We start from the raw sequence: 16,319 nt of genomic DNA, 5'->3' as shown, positions 1-16,319 counted from the left end.
CAATACAGCCTCTTGCCCACAGTTCTCCCCTCCATCTGCCTCATGACTGACCCAAGTGTTTCTCCATGTAGCCCCCTTGGCATGATGTATAGTCTTTGGAACTATGAGTGAAATAAATGATCTATTTGAAGGCACTCTTACCATGTCTAAATAATAATAAGACATATTAAAACTACATTATCCAACAATCCTGGAGTTGGATATAGTAACCTGATGAAACTTGATGTCACTTCCCCTCAGGGAGTACATGAATAATTTCAATAAAGGCATGAGCACCTTTTAAGTGTATGTAGAGATGTTGGGCAATCAAAGTGGTGGACTATAGCAAACATTGTTGATTTTCCATTCAACATCCTTTACTATCTCTTTTCAGGCAAAACACTAGTTTTATTCAGGTAGTCATCCTTCTCTACTGACTCAAGGGATCATGACTCTTTTCCTCTTTCAGCACTAAATTCCATTTGGACTGAGCTAGTTCACAGTGGTCCCTTTCCCCTTGCCAGTGAATGATTTAGGCTTGAGCAGGGATCCCAGGTATGGACAATAGGACATGAGGAAAGATGTTCTGGAGGAAAAATGTTCCCCTGATTGCAAAGAGGACACTGGAAGATGTGGTTCTTTCTGTTGCTGGACATTACTGTGCTGATAGAGATACAACTGCAGTAGTCATTTTACTCCTAGAAAACCCGAGGATAAGGCCAATGGCAAGAAATTATAACAAAAAACTCACCAGAAAATGAAGCCAGAATGATAATGTATCATGGTTGTGGCCCAATCTTCCTTTGGATTTCTTGATCTTGAGTTAGTACATTTTCTTATCATCTAAACCAGTTTGAGTCAGGGTCTTTTGTTACTTGAAGCCTGACTCTAAAACTTATATATGTGATCTTTCATCACATGACTTGCTACATTTTAATTACTTATGTAAAGCATGATTGTTAAATAAAATTTTATTTGTCCACTTATATCATAAAATGTTGATTATAGGAAATTCTGCTTGTTCACTTAAGCTGCAAGTGAACTCATTGGCCTTTTGTTGATTAATCCCTCACTACAAATCCTGGATAAGTGTGCTTATCAAAGAAAATCTTCACTAGCTCCCACAGTTGTCAGGAATAAAGCTATCTCTGACAGCAGATACAAACATTGTACAAAGCTTTGTCCTTGCACAATTTGCAAATTTCTCATATTTGAATCACATCTACTTCTTTGACACCGATTGTTGACTCATCAGATCATTACGGAAACATTCATGTGCTCTCTATATTTGGATCTCTGATTCTGGGGCCCACTACTGAAAAAAAAAAAAAAACCCTAGATGCTCTAGGATTCTTCTTCCACATTTAGTCCTTTATTTAACTAGGTCGTGGCCAAGCTAAGTCAGGACTGCTCCTGACAGATAATCCTTGAGGCAGTCTATTTCACACATTTATATACGCTTCACTGTGCTTGCCTGAAAAGCCCATACAAGCCCTACCTGCAGCCCCTTTTCTTTCTAGTAACTACCCACTTCTTTTAAGATTCATCCAGGGTTAAATTAAAGAGGCAGCCATCCATCAAACTCAAACTAATTCTTCACCATATTGCCAAGGCAAACATAGGGTATCCTCAGTATCTTCAGCTTTGAAATGGGGGACAAGAAAGTTGAAGAAATATGGTTTTTAAAAATATTTTCAGGGATCCCTGGGTGGCGCAGCGGTTTACCGCCTGCCTTTGGCCTGGGGCGCGATCTTGGAGACCCGGGATCGAATCCCACGTCAGGCTCCCGGTGCATGGAGCCTGCTTCTCCCTCTGCCTATGTCTCTGCCTCTCTCTCTCTCTCTCTCTCTCTGTGACTATCATAAATAAATAAAAATTTTAAAAAAAGAACATTTAAAAACATAAAATAAAAATATTTTCATTAACTTTCACCAATCTATGAAAAAAAGGAGTAAATTACTTTAAGCCTATTTTGTATTAATATCTTCACTATCAAAATACAAATTCAAATTCCATCCAGATTATATGCGTTGGGTAAAAATGTATGAACCAAAATATCTAAATATAAATTTAAAAAAAATTTATTTATTCAGAGAGAGAGAGAGAGAGGCAGAGACACAGGCAGAGGGAGAAGCAGGGACCATGCGGAGAGCCCGATGTGGGACTCGATCCTCTGTCTCCAGGATCACACCCTGGGCTGCAGGCGGCGCTAAACCACTGAGCCACCCAGGCTGCCCTCTAACTATAAATTTAAGTTGTAGTTATATGAATGTGTGTATCATTCCAACTCTGTGGAGGACAGGCATCAATGATGCTTGATAATAAAGGGACACTATTGGAATGCCCAGGTGGCTCAGTGGTTGAGTATCTGTCCTTGACTCAGGGCATGATCCCAGGGGTCCTGGGATCCAGTTCCGCATCGGGCTACTCTTGGGGAGCCTGCTTCTCCCTCTGCCTCTTCCTCTCTCTCTTTCTCTCCCTCTGTGTGTCTCTCATGAATAAATAAATAAAATCTTTTTAAAAAAATAAACCAACACTATCCATGTGAGTATAAGAATATTCAGGGTCCGTTTTATATTTATAAAGTCTGGAGATTAAAGAAATTTTAGGCACTTTCCTTTAAAAATCAGGAGCTGAATAGCAAAGAAAAAGAATAAATTCCTCCTATATCCAGCAATATTGATGAACTCCATAAATATATTGTGGGAAACAAAAGCAGATGCAAAAGAACACAAACTGTATAATTCCATTCATATGATATTCAAGAAGGTGGGCTTTGAAAGGGAGTGAGAGAACCCTGTGAGATGCTGAAAGTGTTCTGTGTCTTCATCTAGATGACAGTTAAGTGGGGATACAGAAGTCTGTACAGGTTAGATATAATTAATGTTGCTACAGTAATGCACTTTACATACTTTATATATGTGTGCCCAATCAACCAATAAATTGCTCTTCAGCAATTTAAAGTATTAGGTAAATCTTGGTTAAATATTAATAGAACTTATTAATTTACAAATACTGATAGAATTGAAGTTTCATGACAAGGAACCATGTCTGTTTCACTTAGCACTGGACACCTTCTCACTGGAGAAGAGTTTAACGGAGTCATTCAGCCAGATGACAGTGACGAGATGGAGGTGGGATACCATATCCCAGGAAATGAAGGACCATGAAGAGTCTAACAAGTCTCTCTTCCCTGTCCTCAGATGGTGGCAGGGAGCAACACCTTGTTTGAATTAGGGTACATGCCACACAACATATGGAGGGTTTAGTCTTTGAGCAGTTGGAATGAACATGTCTTTGTAAGGACTGACTTGCTTGTGAAAATGGCCTGTGGTCAGGCCACTTTGGGTAAAAGGCAGAGCCCAGATTTCCACCCAAGAGAAACCTACTCTCTAGAAAATACAAAAAAAAAAAAAAAATTGAGACTGACCAGGGGCTTTTGGGGCAATTGTCAGGATGAACCCCTCAAGCTGGCATTGGGTATAGGAGGGACTATGGAGAGAAGTAAAATGTTAATGGAATTTTATCAAGTTGTTGGCTGAATATGTGGTAAAACCTCTTTACCACTTCCTCTTTGCATTAAGTGAAATTTATGTTGTTTATTTACAGAACATATTTCTTTGTAGGAAAATGAGTGTAAATGCTGGGTCCTACTCTTAAGGTTTGCACTGATTGAAACTGTCTTAGTCCCTTTGGGCTGCTGTAACAGAAAACCATAAACTGGGTATCTTATAAACAGAAATTTATTTCTCACAGTTCAGGAAGCTGGGAAGTCCAAGATCAAGGTGCCAGCACATTCAGTGTCTGGTAAGAGCCTGCTTCCTAGTTCATAGGAGGCCGTCTTGTGTTCTCAAAAGGCAAAAGGGGTGAGGAAGCTCTGGGCCTCTTTCTACAAGGCACTAAGCCCATTTGTGAGAGCTCCATCCAATGACCTAACTACCTTCCAAAGATCTCGCCTCCAAATACGAGGGCACAAAAGTTCAGTCTATACCAGAAGCCCAGACTACATGTGCAGATGGCCAATAACATTGCCTTCATTTAGTCTGCCATATTTTTAAGAATCTCTGAGGGGGAAAGAGATCAGGAGGACACAAAGAAAAAGGGAAATGATGCAAATCAAATAGGGTAGGCTCCAGGAACTCTTGGCCTGAACTGAAGATGGCCCATGTAGTTAAACTCTCCTGTGTCACGGTAATACTGATGGAATATGTATGAACCTGCCAAGCAGGAAGTAAGAAACAGAGTTTCTTTGTTCATTCCTGATGGAATATTGAGAATAAACCATTGCTTTCAAGTTCTGGTTCCTCTCCGGATTTATTTGCTAGTCTCTATCCTTTATAAAAAAAAAAAATTTTTTTTTTCTTTTTCTCCAATTGTTTCAGCCTGGTCTTAAGCTGGGCTAGTTCAAGGCAAAAGGAGGTCCTGTTCTGAAGTTGGGCGAGAAATAACAAGGCAAGAGCACCTTCTTGTGGCTCAGTGGCAGGATAGCAAGAAATGTTAACTCCAGGATCTACCCTAGGGGAGAAATGCCAGGAAATGATTGGTGGGTAGTGTAAGCTTTGGAGTTCTATTAAGGTAGGTGGCACTTTCCTTAGATCATTTCTTTAATGCCATACAGTTACAGACCATGAGGTCAGAAGTGCAGAGAAAATACAGTTTTTAAAGCCATGAATGTATTATAGCACTAAGACTATCATATGCAATTATTTTGTTGTCAATAAGCCATCAGATATATTAGAGTGATTTGTTTTGTTTTGTTTTGCCTAAGTGTGTGACAGGAAAACAATGTTTAAATTGATATAGGTCATCATCTTTACTAGCATTGTTGATCTAGAAGTGTTGCATAAACAATAGTAAGAGCTAGGACATTATTCTATACTTTCAAATTGGGTCTCGAACATTTAAAAGTTTTTCACTGGCAGATTTTTTCACCATCTGTATAGATTACAATCTATTTAATAAAAGATAGAAACAATGAAATTAATTGTTTTGCCTTCTCCAGAATTTAAGAGAAAAATCCTGAAATTGGTCCTGATTTCTGATGCCAGGAAATCAGGAAATGTAAGAGAATATTTAGCAATCAGAGTGGCTTATCTCATGGTAATTGGCATATGTGCAATTATAATTTGCATTCCAGTTACTGAAGCTGAGAAAGCCTTGCTCAGGTTGAACATACGGTGAGTAGAAGATCTCTTTTTCTAAGAAATAAGATGGAGAGAGTCTTTGGAGAATGGCCTCACTGAACTGGTAAGTTAGCTTTCTCCGGATTTTGGTGATTTCCCCAGTTCTTCCATAATTCCTCAGTGCTCTGGCCATTTTCTGGTAAGTCATGGTCTTCCGGTTGCCTTTTCTTTTCCCCCAAAGTTGGGCAAGTTTTTCTTTGTTTTTTGACACAAACTGAAAGATGCCTTTGGTTTTATCTACCCACTGAATACAAGATGCCATCTCAGGATTGCACAGGGATTCATGAAGGTATTCGAATAGTCGGAGCTTCTTCCTGCCTAAAATGGAGAAAAACAACGTCAGACTTCACTGTGGCTACGCATAAAGAACATCCTCAGGAAGGGTTTGTTGAGTGACTACAAAATTCAAAGCTGCATTGGGACTTGAAAGTCAAAGGTCTGTTTGGCCTATTGAAGTTTTTTTTTTTAAATAAATTTATTTTTTATTGGTGTTCAATTTGCCAACATATAGAAGAACACCCAGTGCTCATCCCATCAAGTGCCCCCCTCAGTGCCTGTCACCCAGTCACCCCCACCCCCCGCCCTCCTCCCCTTCCACCACCTCTTGTTTGTTTCCCAGAGTTAGGAGTCTCTCATGTTCTGTCTCCCTTTCTGATATTTCCCACTCATTTTTCTCCTTTCCCCTTTATTCCCTTTCACTATTTTTTATATTCCCCAAATGAATGAGACCATATAATGTTTGTCCTTCTCCAACTGACTAATTTCACTCAGCATAATACCCTCCAGTTCCATCCACATTGAAGCAAATGGTGGGTATTTGTCGTTTCTGATGGCTGAGTAATATTCCACTGTATACATAAACCACAGCTTCTTTATTCATTCATCTTTCAATGGACACTGAGACTCCTTCCAGTTTGGCTATTGTGGACATTGCTGCTATAAACATCGGGGTGCAGGTGTCCCGGCATTTCATTGCATCTGTATCTTTGGGGTAAATCCTCAGCAGTGCAATTGCTAGGTCATAGGACAGATCTATTTTCAATTGGACCTTTGTTAGAGATGTTGTAAAAATTTTTGTACTGTCCTTCCCTGAAGAAGGAAGCCTAAAACCTTTATCTGGATCTCCCATCTATCTGTCAGGTGGTCTCTCTTCACAATTAAATCTTGACTACTAGTTTTATGTTCTATGTCGGAACAATAAAACTGAGCAAAATGAACTGCAAAGCTTAGTGGTTTTAAATAAAGAGAAGCCTCACACTTCTTTCTGATAAGAAAGCAAATCATTTGAAAGGGCTTTATTCAAATGAGTTAAGTCAAATGAGGTAAGGAATGTGAATGTATTTTGTAAGATGCAAAATAGTATTCAAATATAAGGTAATATTAGTGAAAATAATAACAAAGACAGGTAAACAACAACAACTGTAGGTCTACATTATGTGAAAAATAAAGATTAGAAAACACTGGAGTGGAAAAAGCCAAAACATCTTCATGACATTTTGACATAATTTATGAGCAATGACAATGGGCATTGTGACATTTTTCATTGCTGTGAAATAAAATGATACTACCAGAGTTTTTTTCTCGTTAGAAATACAGCCCTTTATATTTCAGAATGTCTAGACAGAAAACTTTAGGAAGATTTGCCATTTTGATTTTTGTTCAGTTGATTGGATGTCAGTGGACAACAGCCCAATTTGTGACTTGGCATTGGCCTGTAAATATGATGCCTTACCAGATCTGTCAGTAGCTAACACATCCATGGCCAAATTCCCTTTTTCCTTAGAGAGAGTGGAATAGTGGATTCTCAAAATGCTTTGAATAGTCTCTGGAGAGTAATACTCTTGCATCAGTCATCATTCATCCCAAAACCTCAGAGGTTTTTAAGATTATTTTTTTGCCTTATATTATCTTGAATTTACAAATTGAGAAATGGAAGGGACTTACCAAAAAAAAAAAAAAAACACATTATAAATTAAAGTCATAGTCTTAAACAAACACTGTCTCTTATCCCGTGGTCGAATCAATGATAATGGATCCTCACCTCTTAAAATTTACTTTCAATTTTGAAAAAAAAATTGTTAATTTTTATTAAAAGGTATTATGTGCTCAGAGTAAAAGATTCAAACAGAAGCACAAAGTGAAAGTAAAATTCCAGTCTATTCTGCTACATATTTTTTAAAATTAAAAAAATTTTTTTTGCATATGAACATATGCATATCTTTTAAAAATACCAGTGATATCATATTATTTTGCACTTTTTTTCCACTAAGACACATAAATTAAATCAGAGGACCAACACAGAAATTAGCTATAGATGGTAAAATACCCAACTGTTGACAACGGTTACTTCTGAGACATAGTATAGGAAGAAAGAAGAACACTTACACTTATTCCTTGTGTATTTCTGAATCCTTTGAATTTTTAATAATGTGCATTATTACTTTTAAGTTATGGAATTAAAAAGGTTTAAAACAAAAAATGTACTTTAGAGTTCTTTCTTTATCAATACATAAGATATGCTTTCATGTGTTTTAATAGCTATGTGTTCTGTTCTATGCATGTACTAGTTTTCTCTAGATAAAGAATCCCCAAATTTTGAATTTCATTCTGTTTCAAATGTATCCTTTTTTCAGATAGAAGATGAAACTTTAAGAACAGAAAATGGTGGATGATATATGTCCCATGCTGGCAAAGCTTCACAACATAAAACATCAATGAAAAGATAGAGACTTTACATCCTGGAGTGAGTCTGTATATTTAGAACTTTGTTCTAGGATACAGTATTCTAGGATGCAGAATATCAGAACAAAACTAGTTTTCAAAAAAAAAATTGGAAAAAATTTAGAAAGTATGATGAAGTATCATTTTAAAAATTTCACTATAAAATTATGATGCACCTTACACATCTCTGTACCTTATACAGACTAGGTAAGTTCCATTCTTTTACTACAACAACATTGCAAGGAATATCCTAATGTATATAGGGTACACACACACACACACCCCTTATGGTATCTTGAGAAATTATCCAGTGATAGGCTACGAGCATAATGTCTTACATGGGCTTTCTCACTTAATTTTCACAGCAATCTTACAGTGTTTGTACAATTATCATTATTTGTTCTTTGAATGAGGACACTGTGGTACAAAAGGTTAAGTGATTTTCCCAGGCTCACACAACTCACCCAGAGTTTACACTCAATCACTCAGTTACATAGTCTTTAAGAGTCAAAAGATATTAACATTTACATTTTTGATCCTTATTGCCAAATTGCCTTAAAAAACTTTGTGCCAAGTTACACAAGGGAGTCCTCCAAGAGCACATATACACGTGTGTGGCCCACAAGGTAGCCATCAGAGGCTACTATCCTGCTTTATCACTTTACTCATCTGTTAGGTGAGATCATCATCATCTTAAATTTATGAAATCGACATTTCAAATTTATGAAATATTGAATAGTTATGGGACTTTATTTGCTGAAAACTTAATAGAGAAGACAACTTCTATACCAAGGCTGTCACAATTAGAATAAGATTGCTAGGGATCCCTGAGTGGCGCAGTGGTTTGGCGCCTGCCTTTGGCCCAGGGCGCGATCCTGGAGACCCGGGATCGAATCCCACATGGGGCTCCCGGTGCATGGAGCCTACTTCTCCCTCTGCCTATGTCTCTGCCTCTCTCTCTGTGACTATCATAAATAAATAAAAATTTTAAAAAAAAGATTGCTAAAACTACTTTTGGAAAAGTTCCCCTTTCTATACCCTCAAATATATACACATTATCTTGAGTACAGATTTATTTGACTGGAGTGACACTTTGTAGCTTCACAACATTTCTATGAAGCAATAGGAAGGCTTCCCCAAGATGAACGGCTTAGAGTGGTTCAATCTGTCAGAGGTAAATTTTTCTTAATCTCAATATGAGAATATTTTGCAAATGCTGTTCTACAGTCAGATATGAAATACCTTTAAGGCTGCTTTGAAGAAGATTTAGTTCTTTTATCTATAAAAGGAGTAATGGATCCACATACCTTTTCCTCCCTTTTGATGGAGAACAGCAGGTTGTACCAGCTGGTTTTCGGGGATGTTTGGCAGAGACTGATGAATATTTCCTTCAAAATAGAGGTCTGCAGCACTGTTCTATATAAATAATGCAGCAGGATGTTAAGTGGGACTTTTCCTGTGGCCCCCAATTGATGGCTAAAGTCAAAAGCTGAGAACAAAAGGAGTGCTAAGCATCTCCCAAATTCTAAAAAGCACAATCCTCAACTGCAGCCAGATATCTCCCAGGGCACACAACTAGCCTCACACCCACATAAAGAGAAGACCAAGGAATGGAAGGTACTCTGGCTTTATGAAGACTTTCATATCATCCCTTCCCTGTGAGAAAGAAGATGGGGATGCTTCCTTCTTCTCCATAAAAACCCCCAGTGAGAAAGAAAATTTAAAGAATTATTAGTACAAAATTGAAGTGCCAGCAGAAAGAGGAAGATGGGCTTCTGTTCCTCTGTTGGATGCCCATCTGAGCAAGAGGAGACATGAGGAGAAAGATGGTAGCCAAGGGAGGGTAGAGCCAAGAGAGGGGGAGGAGGAAGCAGCCTGAGCTGTTACCATTGCATAGAGCAAGGATTCGTGGGTCTCTATGGATTAATTCAACAAAGGTGGACTTGAACCATCTTACCATACCCCATATAAGAGGACTTCCCAGAGGCCAAGGAGTCCCCAACCACAAGAGGCTGTGATACAGACTGAGAAGTATGAACTGAAGGAGAAGCAGGGTTGCCAGATTTAGCAAATGAAAATATTTGGCATGCTGTATTTTACCGGCAACCCTAACTGGAAGTAGAAGAGGTTAAGCTGGAACAAACTCCCTCTTCAAAGAAATGTCTTGTGGAGAGGCCCTAACAGAACAATTTAGAGGGTCAGGAAAAGGACATTTGACATAGCACAGTTGAAGGTAATGACTGAAAAAAAAGAAAGAAAGAAAGAAAGAAGAAAGAAAGAAAGAAAGAAAGAAAGAAAGAAAGAAAGAAAGAAAGAAAGAGAGGAAGAAAAGCCATTTCATATTTACTCTGCACCACGTTAAGACAGGTGGCAATAAGAAAGCAATATGGATGGTGCAGTCCAATAACCATCCAACTCTTGGTTTTGGCTCAGGTAGTAATCACAGGTTCATGGGATTGAGCCCTATGTCAGGCTCTGCGCTCAGCACAGAATCTGCTTGAGTTTCTCTCTCCCTTGTCCTTTGCCCCTCCCCCCACTCACTCGCTCTCAAATAAATAAATAAATCTTTCTTTAAAAAAGAAAACAATAAAAAGGACACATTAATAGAAAGATAGATGGCAGGGACACTTCGTTTGCAAGGAGTTATAACACTATCCCCGAGAGTTGGTCCAAGACAGGTGTAGCTAGCTCTGAGCTTGAGAAAGGAAACATCAGGTTAAGACAAGACTGTAGGTAAAGCCAATGCGGGGGAAGTTTGGGCTTTGCCCTATGGCTTATAGGAAAACCATCCTTTTTTGCAATTTTCAAGATAGATGAGAAGCAGTAATGAGAGAACCCTAAAAACACATCTTCATAGAGGACATTCTATGATGCTGGGCAATGACAAAGGGCAATTTCCTTCTTGACAGCATTGCTGGGAATCACCCATGCTGATGGTCAAGTCCACACCACTGGTCTGTGAGTGCTTGCACAGTCCCTGCTGTTGCTAAGCTGGGTTTCAGCTAGCAAAGACCAAGCGGAAGGCAGATGTGAGTAGGGAATTTGCCTGTTACTGGGAGATGGCCTTCTGGTACATGTACTCACTATTACTGTTCTCCAATTATAGACAGGTTCCTCTGTAGGCAGCACACCATAGCAGTTAGAATTTCCTCTGACATGAGAGCAGTGGTTGATGAAAGCCAGGTAATTTTTGTAATCTAATTTAAAAACAGAAACTGCAAAAGTCAAAGTTTATAATTGCATGTGTGCATGCATGCAATGTGTATGTATGTTTGTGTATGCATACATGCTCATGTATGTGGTTGCTCCATCATGTGTTCTCCACTACTTTGCATTTTTCTACATTTATTGCATCATGCTGGTATCACAGGCCTCTTACATATCCCATTTCCCTTACTGGAGCACAGATTTCTTGCAAGCAGAGATCCCATGATTTCTTTTGTCTGGGAACTGCACGCAGTGCCCTGTATAAATGCAATATGCAAGATACTTGCATTTCACCTACACTGTCTTCCCATAGTCTATAGGGCAATAGGTGAGGAATGATAAGAATATTTATTCTTAAAAGAAAAGAATATTTATTCTTCTGAGTAGAATATCTCTTTTATGGAGGAAGGCCTAGAAGATCAATAAGAATTAACTGAAAAGCCCGTTCTGAGCAGTTAAAATTATCTATTAGATAAATATCAACCAGACATGCTTAAAAGCAAATTTTAGGTGCTAGTATTCCTATGTGAAATGCCATTCTCTGTTTCTTTGCATTTTCATATGTGACACTTTATTTTTTATTTTTTTTTTTTCATATGTGACACTTTAAATTTGCATAGGCTAGGTAGCCCTGGAAGATTTTTGCCTTTGTTAGAATCAGTCCTAGATGCACTAATAAAAATGGTCTTCCCTTTTCTGATAATCATTCTTATGTCTGTGTAACCAAGAAGACTTCTGGTGTATCTGTGAGAGAAGGGCACTGACATCTTTACCTGGGGAGTACTGAAGATCTCCGGTTGAATGTTGCCTCAGTACCTCAAAAGCATCTTCAAAGGCTTGTCCCAGCTTGTCTTGTTCAACACAGGACTGCTAGAACAATAGGAGAACCCTCAAGTTATGAAATTATTGATTGAACTTAATTTCTCTGACATACATGAGGGTTTCTCACCCATAGCAGTATTGACCTGTGAGGTTGGTTAAGTATTTGCTGTGGGGAGTCTGTCATGCGCTGTAGGGTATCTACCAGCATCCCTTGTCTCTACCCACTGGATACCAGCAGCAGATCTGACCATCGAAAATGTCTCAGACATCACCAAATATATCTCAGGGGACAAAAATGAACCCTGATTGAGATCCACTGCTCTATAATATGTAGTATCTAGAGAACAGGATTAATTCTATAGTATTTAACATTCTTGTGAAACTTTACTAAGGAGTTGTAATAGCAGGAGACTGGGAAAAGGGATCAAGGAAATAGCTTTAATGAAACAGAATCTGAATCGCTGCTTAAAATGGAATGCTCCTGATTTCAAAAGCATGTCTCCAAGACTAAAATTAAACTTTTTTTTAAAGATTTTATTTATTTATTTGAGACAGAAAGGGAGAGAGAGAGAGAGCACATGAACAGGGAGAGCTAACGGGAGAGGGAGGAAGAATCTGAAGTAGACACCATACTGAGTATGGAGACCCATGTGGTGCTTGATCCCACCTCCGTCAGATCATGACCAGAGCTGAAACCAAGAGTCCAACCCTTAACTGACTGAGCTACCTAGGTGCCCCCAAATTAAACTGTTTTGCAAACCATTTCATACCCTTATAATCTGATCCATATATTTTATTTTCAAAAGAGGATACTCATCCTTCAAAGAGGATGTTCATCCTCCAAGTCATCCAAAGATTTTAAAATGCCAACTTACCATGCTTCATTAATATATATATATTGACAATTCTGAAAAAGATTAATAAAACAAAATTAATAGTGTATTTAATTTACCTCTGAATTAAAAGATATAATTTCTGAAAATAACTCTTATGAACCAAAAAGTACCATCTGAAGTCTCTTTAATGAGTACACTTTTTTCTTCTTAAAAAATTCCCTACAAACTATTTTTTGCTTTTTTATTATTACAAAACTGTTTTGGATGTTAAAATAGCTAGAGCCAATTACCTAAATTGCCTAACTTATAAGAGAATATAAACATAACTTGGGAGAATATTTCAAAATTCTTTTAAGAGAGTGCCTGGCTGGCTGAGTCAGTAGAGCATGTGATTCTTGACCTTGGGGTTGTGAGGTTAAGCTCCAGGTTGAGTGTAAAGATTACTTACAAATAAAATCTTTAAAAAAATGTGAAAATTCTGAAAATCAGAATCCTTTTTACCTTAGCATAACTCTCCATTTATAATGGTGATTTTTTTTCCTCCATCTTTCTGGTGTCAGCCTACTAATAATCTGGTGAATAGGCTTTTTCTCTCTTGAAATGTGAATCTACATTACAAATAAAATTTACCCTGTAAAATCCATCCGTTGACTTTCTAAAATCCTAGGATAGGAACCCTGGTCTACTTTCTTATCCCTGTAAATTAGATTTCGCTTTAAATAAACAATGATCACACAGACCCACGTTAAATGTTTTTTCCTAAAAAAAGATTTAAGTCCTACAGAACTAAAAACAAACAAATCTACATAAGAAAGCGCATGTGGTTGGTCCAACATTGCTTACCATTTTATTTAGCACAAGCAACTCTGTTTACACAAGTTAAGATTTACTGTGTAAGCACAGTGAGCTTACTCATTAACACTGCAGAATACAAAGAGATGATATAATCCAACACCCGATATTATTATACATATCCATCAATATAATAATTACATCAAGTAATATGTCGAACATTGAAATTCTGTTCTGCTCTTTGAAATCACAATATCATGTCAGTTACAAGAAAACATGAGAAAAAAATCCCTAAAAAAGGTAACTGTGTGAGATGATGGAAGTGTTAAGTAATCTTACTGTGGTTATCATTTCATAATATATTCGTAGGTCAAATCATCACATTTTTTCACAATTTTATATGTCAAATTATATCTCAAAAAAGCTAGAAGACAGCTTTCTAATGTGAGAGATGTTGAACAATTTAGCAAAAACTTAAAAAAAAAAAAAAAGAAAACCCATAAGTCATTGTCTGAGCTATGGTCCCTAATGAATATTATAAGTATTATGTATTTTCTAAAAGTCGTGTCAATGACTTTCAATTATGCCTCAACTCACAAGCACCGAAGCAAATATGAGTATTGTACTTTGAATCAAATACATAAATGACTTTGACTAAAATACTCCACAAAATTATCACAACTGTCACAACTGTTAAAAAGTAGCAAACCCAAAGGGAAGAAAAAAGCTCAAAAATGTTATTGATTACTTGAATCACTTAATATTCTTGTATCTGAACAGTCAACGAAAAACATTCTTTAGGCCAAAGGAGAAAATTATCACAGGGTATTTTGAAAAACAGAAGCTAAACACTTACCAGGAAGACACTTCAACCCTTCACGAAGATGTTTCATTAATATCAGAATCGTTAAGACAGAACTGTCAAGAACTCACTGGCAGAGTTGCATTAAATAGCTGTTTTTAAGGAAGTGCTACAAAAGGGGATTTTTTTTAAAAGATACAGTGTCCTCATGATTTCTATTTCATGATACAACCAATAGATACCACGGGCTATTATTTTGAAGAGACACATAAAAGTTTATATCCCATGGGCCAGAAGCATCCAGAACAATCCCCATGAATCCCCCACCCAGCACAAACTGCAATGCCTCTTGCCTCCTACTGCCCACCGGGAAACTCTGACCTACACAATTCTCATCTTTTTTTTTTATTCCTGGTTTCCACCACCCAGCCCCCACCCCTAATTCTAGACCCTATGTTGCCTTTCTCGCTCTGGACTTCCCTAATGGGTCTCTTTCCTCTCAAACAACTTCACTCATCCTGACCACCTTAGTTAGAGATCTCAAAGGCGTAGGCTCTTATCCTGGCATTTGAGGCTCCTCATTCCAATCTTAGCCTTATTTACCACCACTCGTTTAGGAGAAGGAAATAGAGTCCATGCTATGGTCTTCCGTCTGTCCTTAAGTCTTTCCTCCATACCTAAATCTAGTAGAGGCTCCCAAACAGTCAGGAATGGTCTGTGCACGGTGATCGTGATACACCTGAAGCTGCTGATCTGTAGAGAGGCTTGGTTCTCTTACTTAGCTAGAAGTTCTACTGGAGATGGGTTTTGGTAGTTCTGATGGAAATCACGAGGCGCTCCCTCCACCCATAATGTGGCTTTCCCAGTCCCTTCATCTGCCCAGTTACCCGTTCCATTTTACCTGTCCATCGGAGTCTGAACTAGCGTCCACATGTACCAGGCAGAAATAACTTTCCCTTCTGGAACACGTCTCTGTCCCAACCTCACCTAACCACAACCGTCTACCATTTTAAGAGATGTCACATTTCGCCAGGGGGAAATCCACCTAAGAATTTTTTGTAAACCTTTTGGGTGGGGAGAGAGATTTTCTGTTTTGCATTGTTGGAATCTGAGCTCACCTTTGATATGGGACTATTGTTCTAGACTATTTACTTTTTTGACCCAATTTGTTATGCAAATGTAAACACATCCCCTCTTCTGAAATGTAGATGTTATAGTAACTAGTGTATAAAACTGTAATCACTAATGTTGATGAGGTTATCTCTACCATTGCCAAGTCTACGCCCTCTGCTTTGTTCCATTTGATTAATTTATTTAACAAGTATGTATTTCTGAGCTTTTTTTCTCTCCTGGACACTATCCAGCGTCCAGGGACTATAGCCCTGAACAAAGTATAATGAAGAGAAATGATATTTTTTTTGAAATGATATTTTTTTAAAGCAAACTAAACAAGTGTTAAATAATGAGGACCAAGAAAATGATAAGAGAAAGGTGATAGAGAGTATGCAGTTGTGATGAATGGTCACGAAAGGTCTCTGAGGAGAGAATGTGTGTGAGCTGAAATCTAGCAACAAGAAAGAGTGAGCAAAAGAAATGCAGGGATGCAAAGATCCAGGGAAGTACCTCCTGGCAGAGGAAACAAGGTATTAAAGACCCTTAGATAGAAATGAGTATGGTGTAGTCAAGGCATAAGAAGAAAGCCATGGGAGCTCAACAAAGTGAGCCTGGGGGCTGAGAGAAAGGATCCAGATCAACTACACAAGCCAGAAGAACCAAAAAATATATCAAAAGAATCTAAAAACATTGCACATGACAGTAGTTGGCCTGCTTAGCTCCATTTTACAGATGAGCAGTCTACACTGAGGCTCAAAAAGGCTTCATGATTTTTCCTAAGGTCCATTGCTGGTGAGAGACAGTTTGCGTTGGTTCTAGATTTGGACCCAGGTAACTTCACGAGCACACTTTCAACGGCCACTC

At 38.1% G+C, this 16,319-nt stretch overlaps 1 protein-coding gene across 5 annotated transcripts; it reads right to left on the bottom strand.

Annotated features, from left to right (window-relative positions):
• Positions 1-3,704: 3,704 nt before the first annotated feature.
• Positions 3,705-14,497, bottom strand: SPIC (Spi-C transcription factor). 5 transcript variants are annotated; one of them, XM_025439351.2, is made up of 6 exons: positions 14,397-14,497; positions 12,788-12,819; positions 11,864-11,960; positions 10,968-11,098; positions 9,191-9,299; positions 3,705-5,480 (listed from the first exon to the last, which is right to left on the bottom strand). In XM_025439351.2, exons 2-6 carry the CDS (start codon positions 12,788-12,790, stop codon positions 5,053-5,055), a joined length of 768 nt encoding a protein of 255 aa, XP_025295136.1. In that variant the 5' UTR covers positions 12,791-12,819; positions 14,397-14,497; the 3' UTR covers positions 3,705-5,052. The 5 variants fall into 5 exon arrangements, with proteins under 5 accessions (XP_025295136.1, XP_025295137.1, XP_035555218.1 ...); XM_025439352.2 differs by having other exon boundaries at positions 11,864-11,957; positions 14,397-14,496; XM_035699325.1 differs by lacking the exon at positions 14,397-14,497 and adding an exon at positions 13,250-13,334.
• Positions 14,498-16,319: the final 1,822 nt, after the last annotated feature.

Source organism: Canis lupus, chromosome 15, assembly GCF_003254725.2.
Source record: "Canis lupus dingo isolate Sandy chromosome 15, ASM325472v2, whole genome shotgun sequence".
NCBI classification, from domain to species: Eukaryota; Metazoa; Chordata; class Mammalia; order Carnivora; family Canidae; genus Canis; species Canis lupus.
The sequence above is the reverse complement of the archived record's forward strand: the minus strand, read 5'-3'. Positions and strand labels throughout refer to the sequence as shown.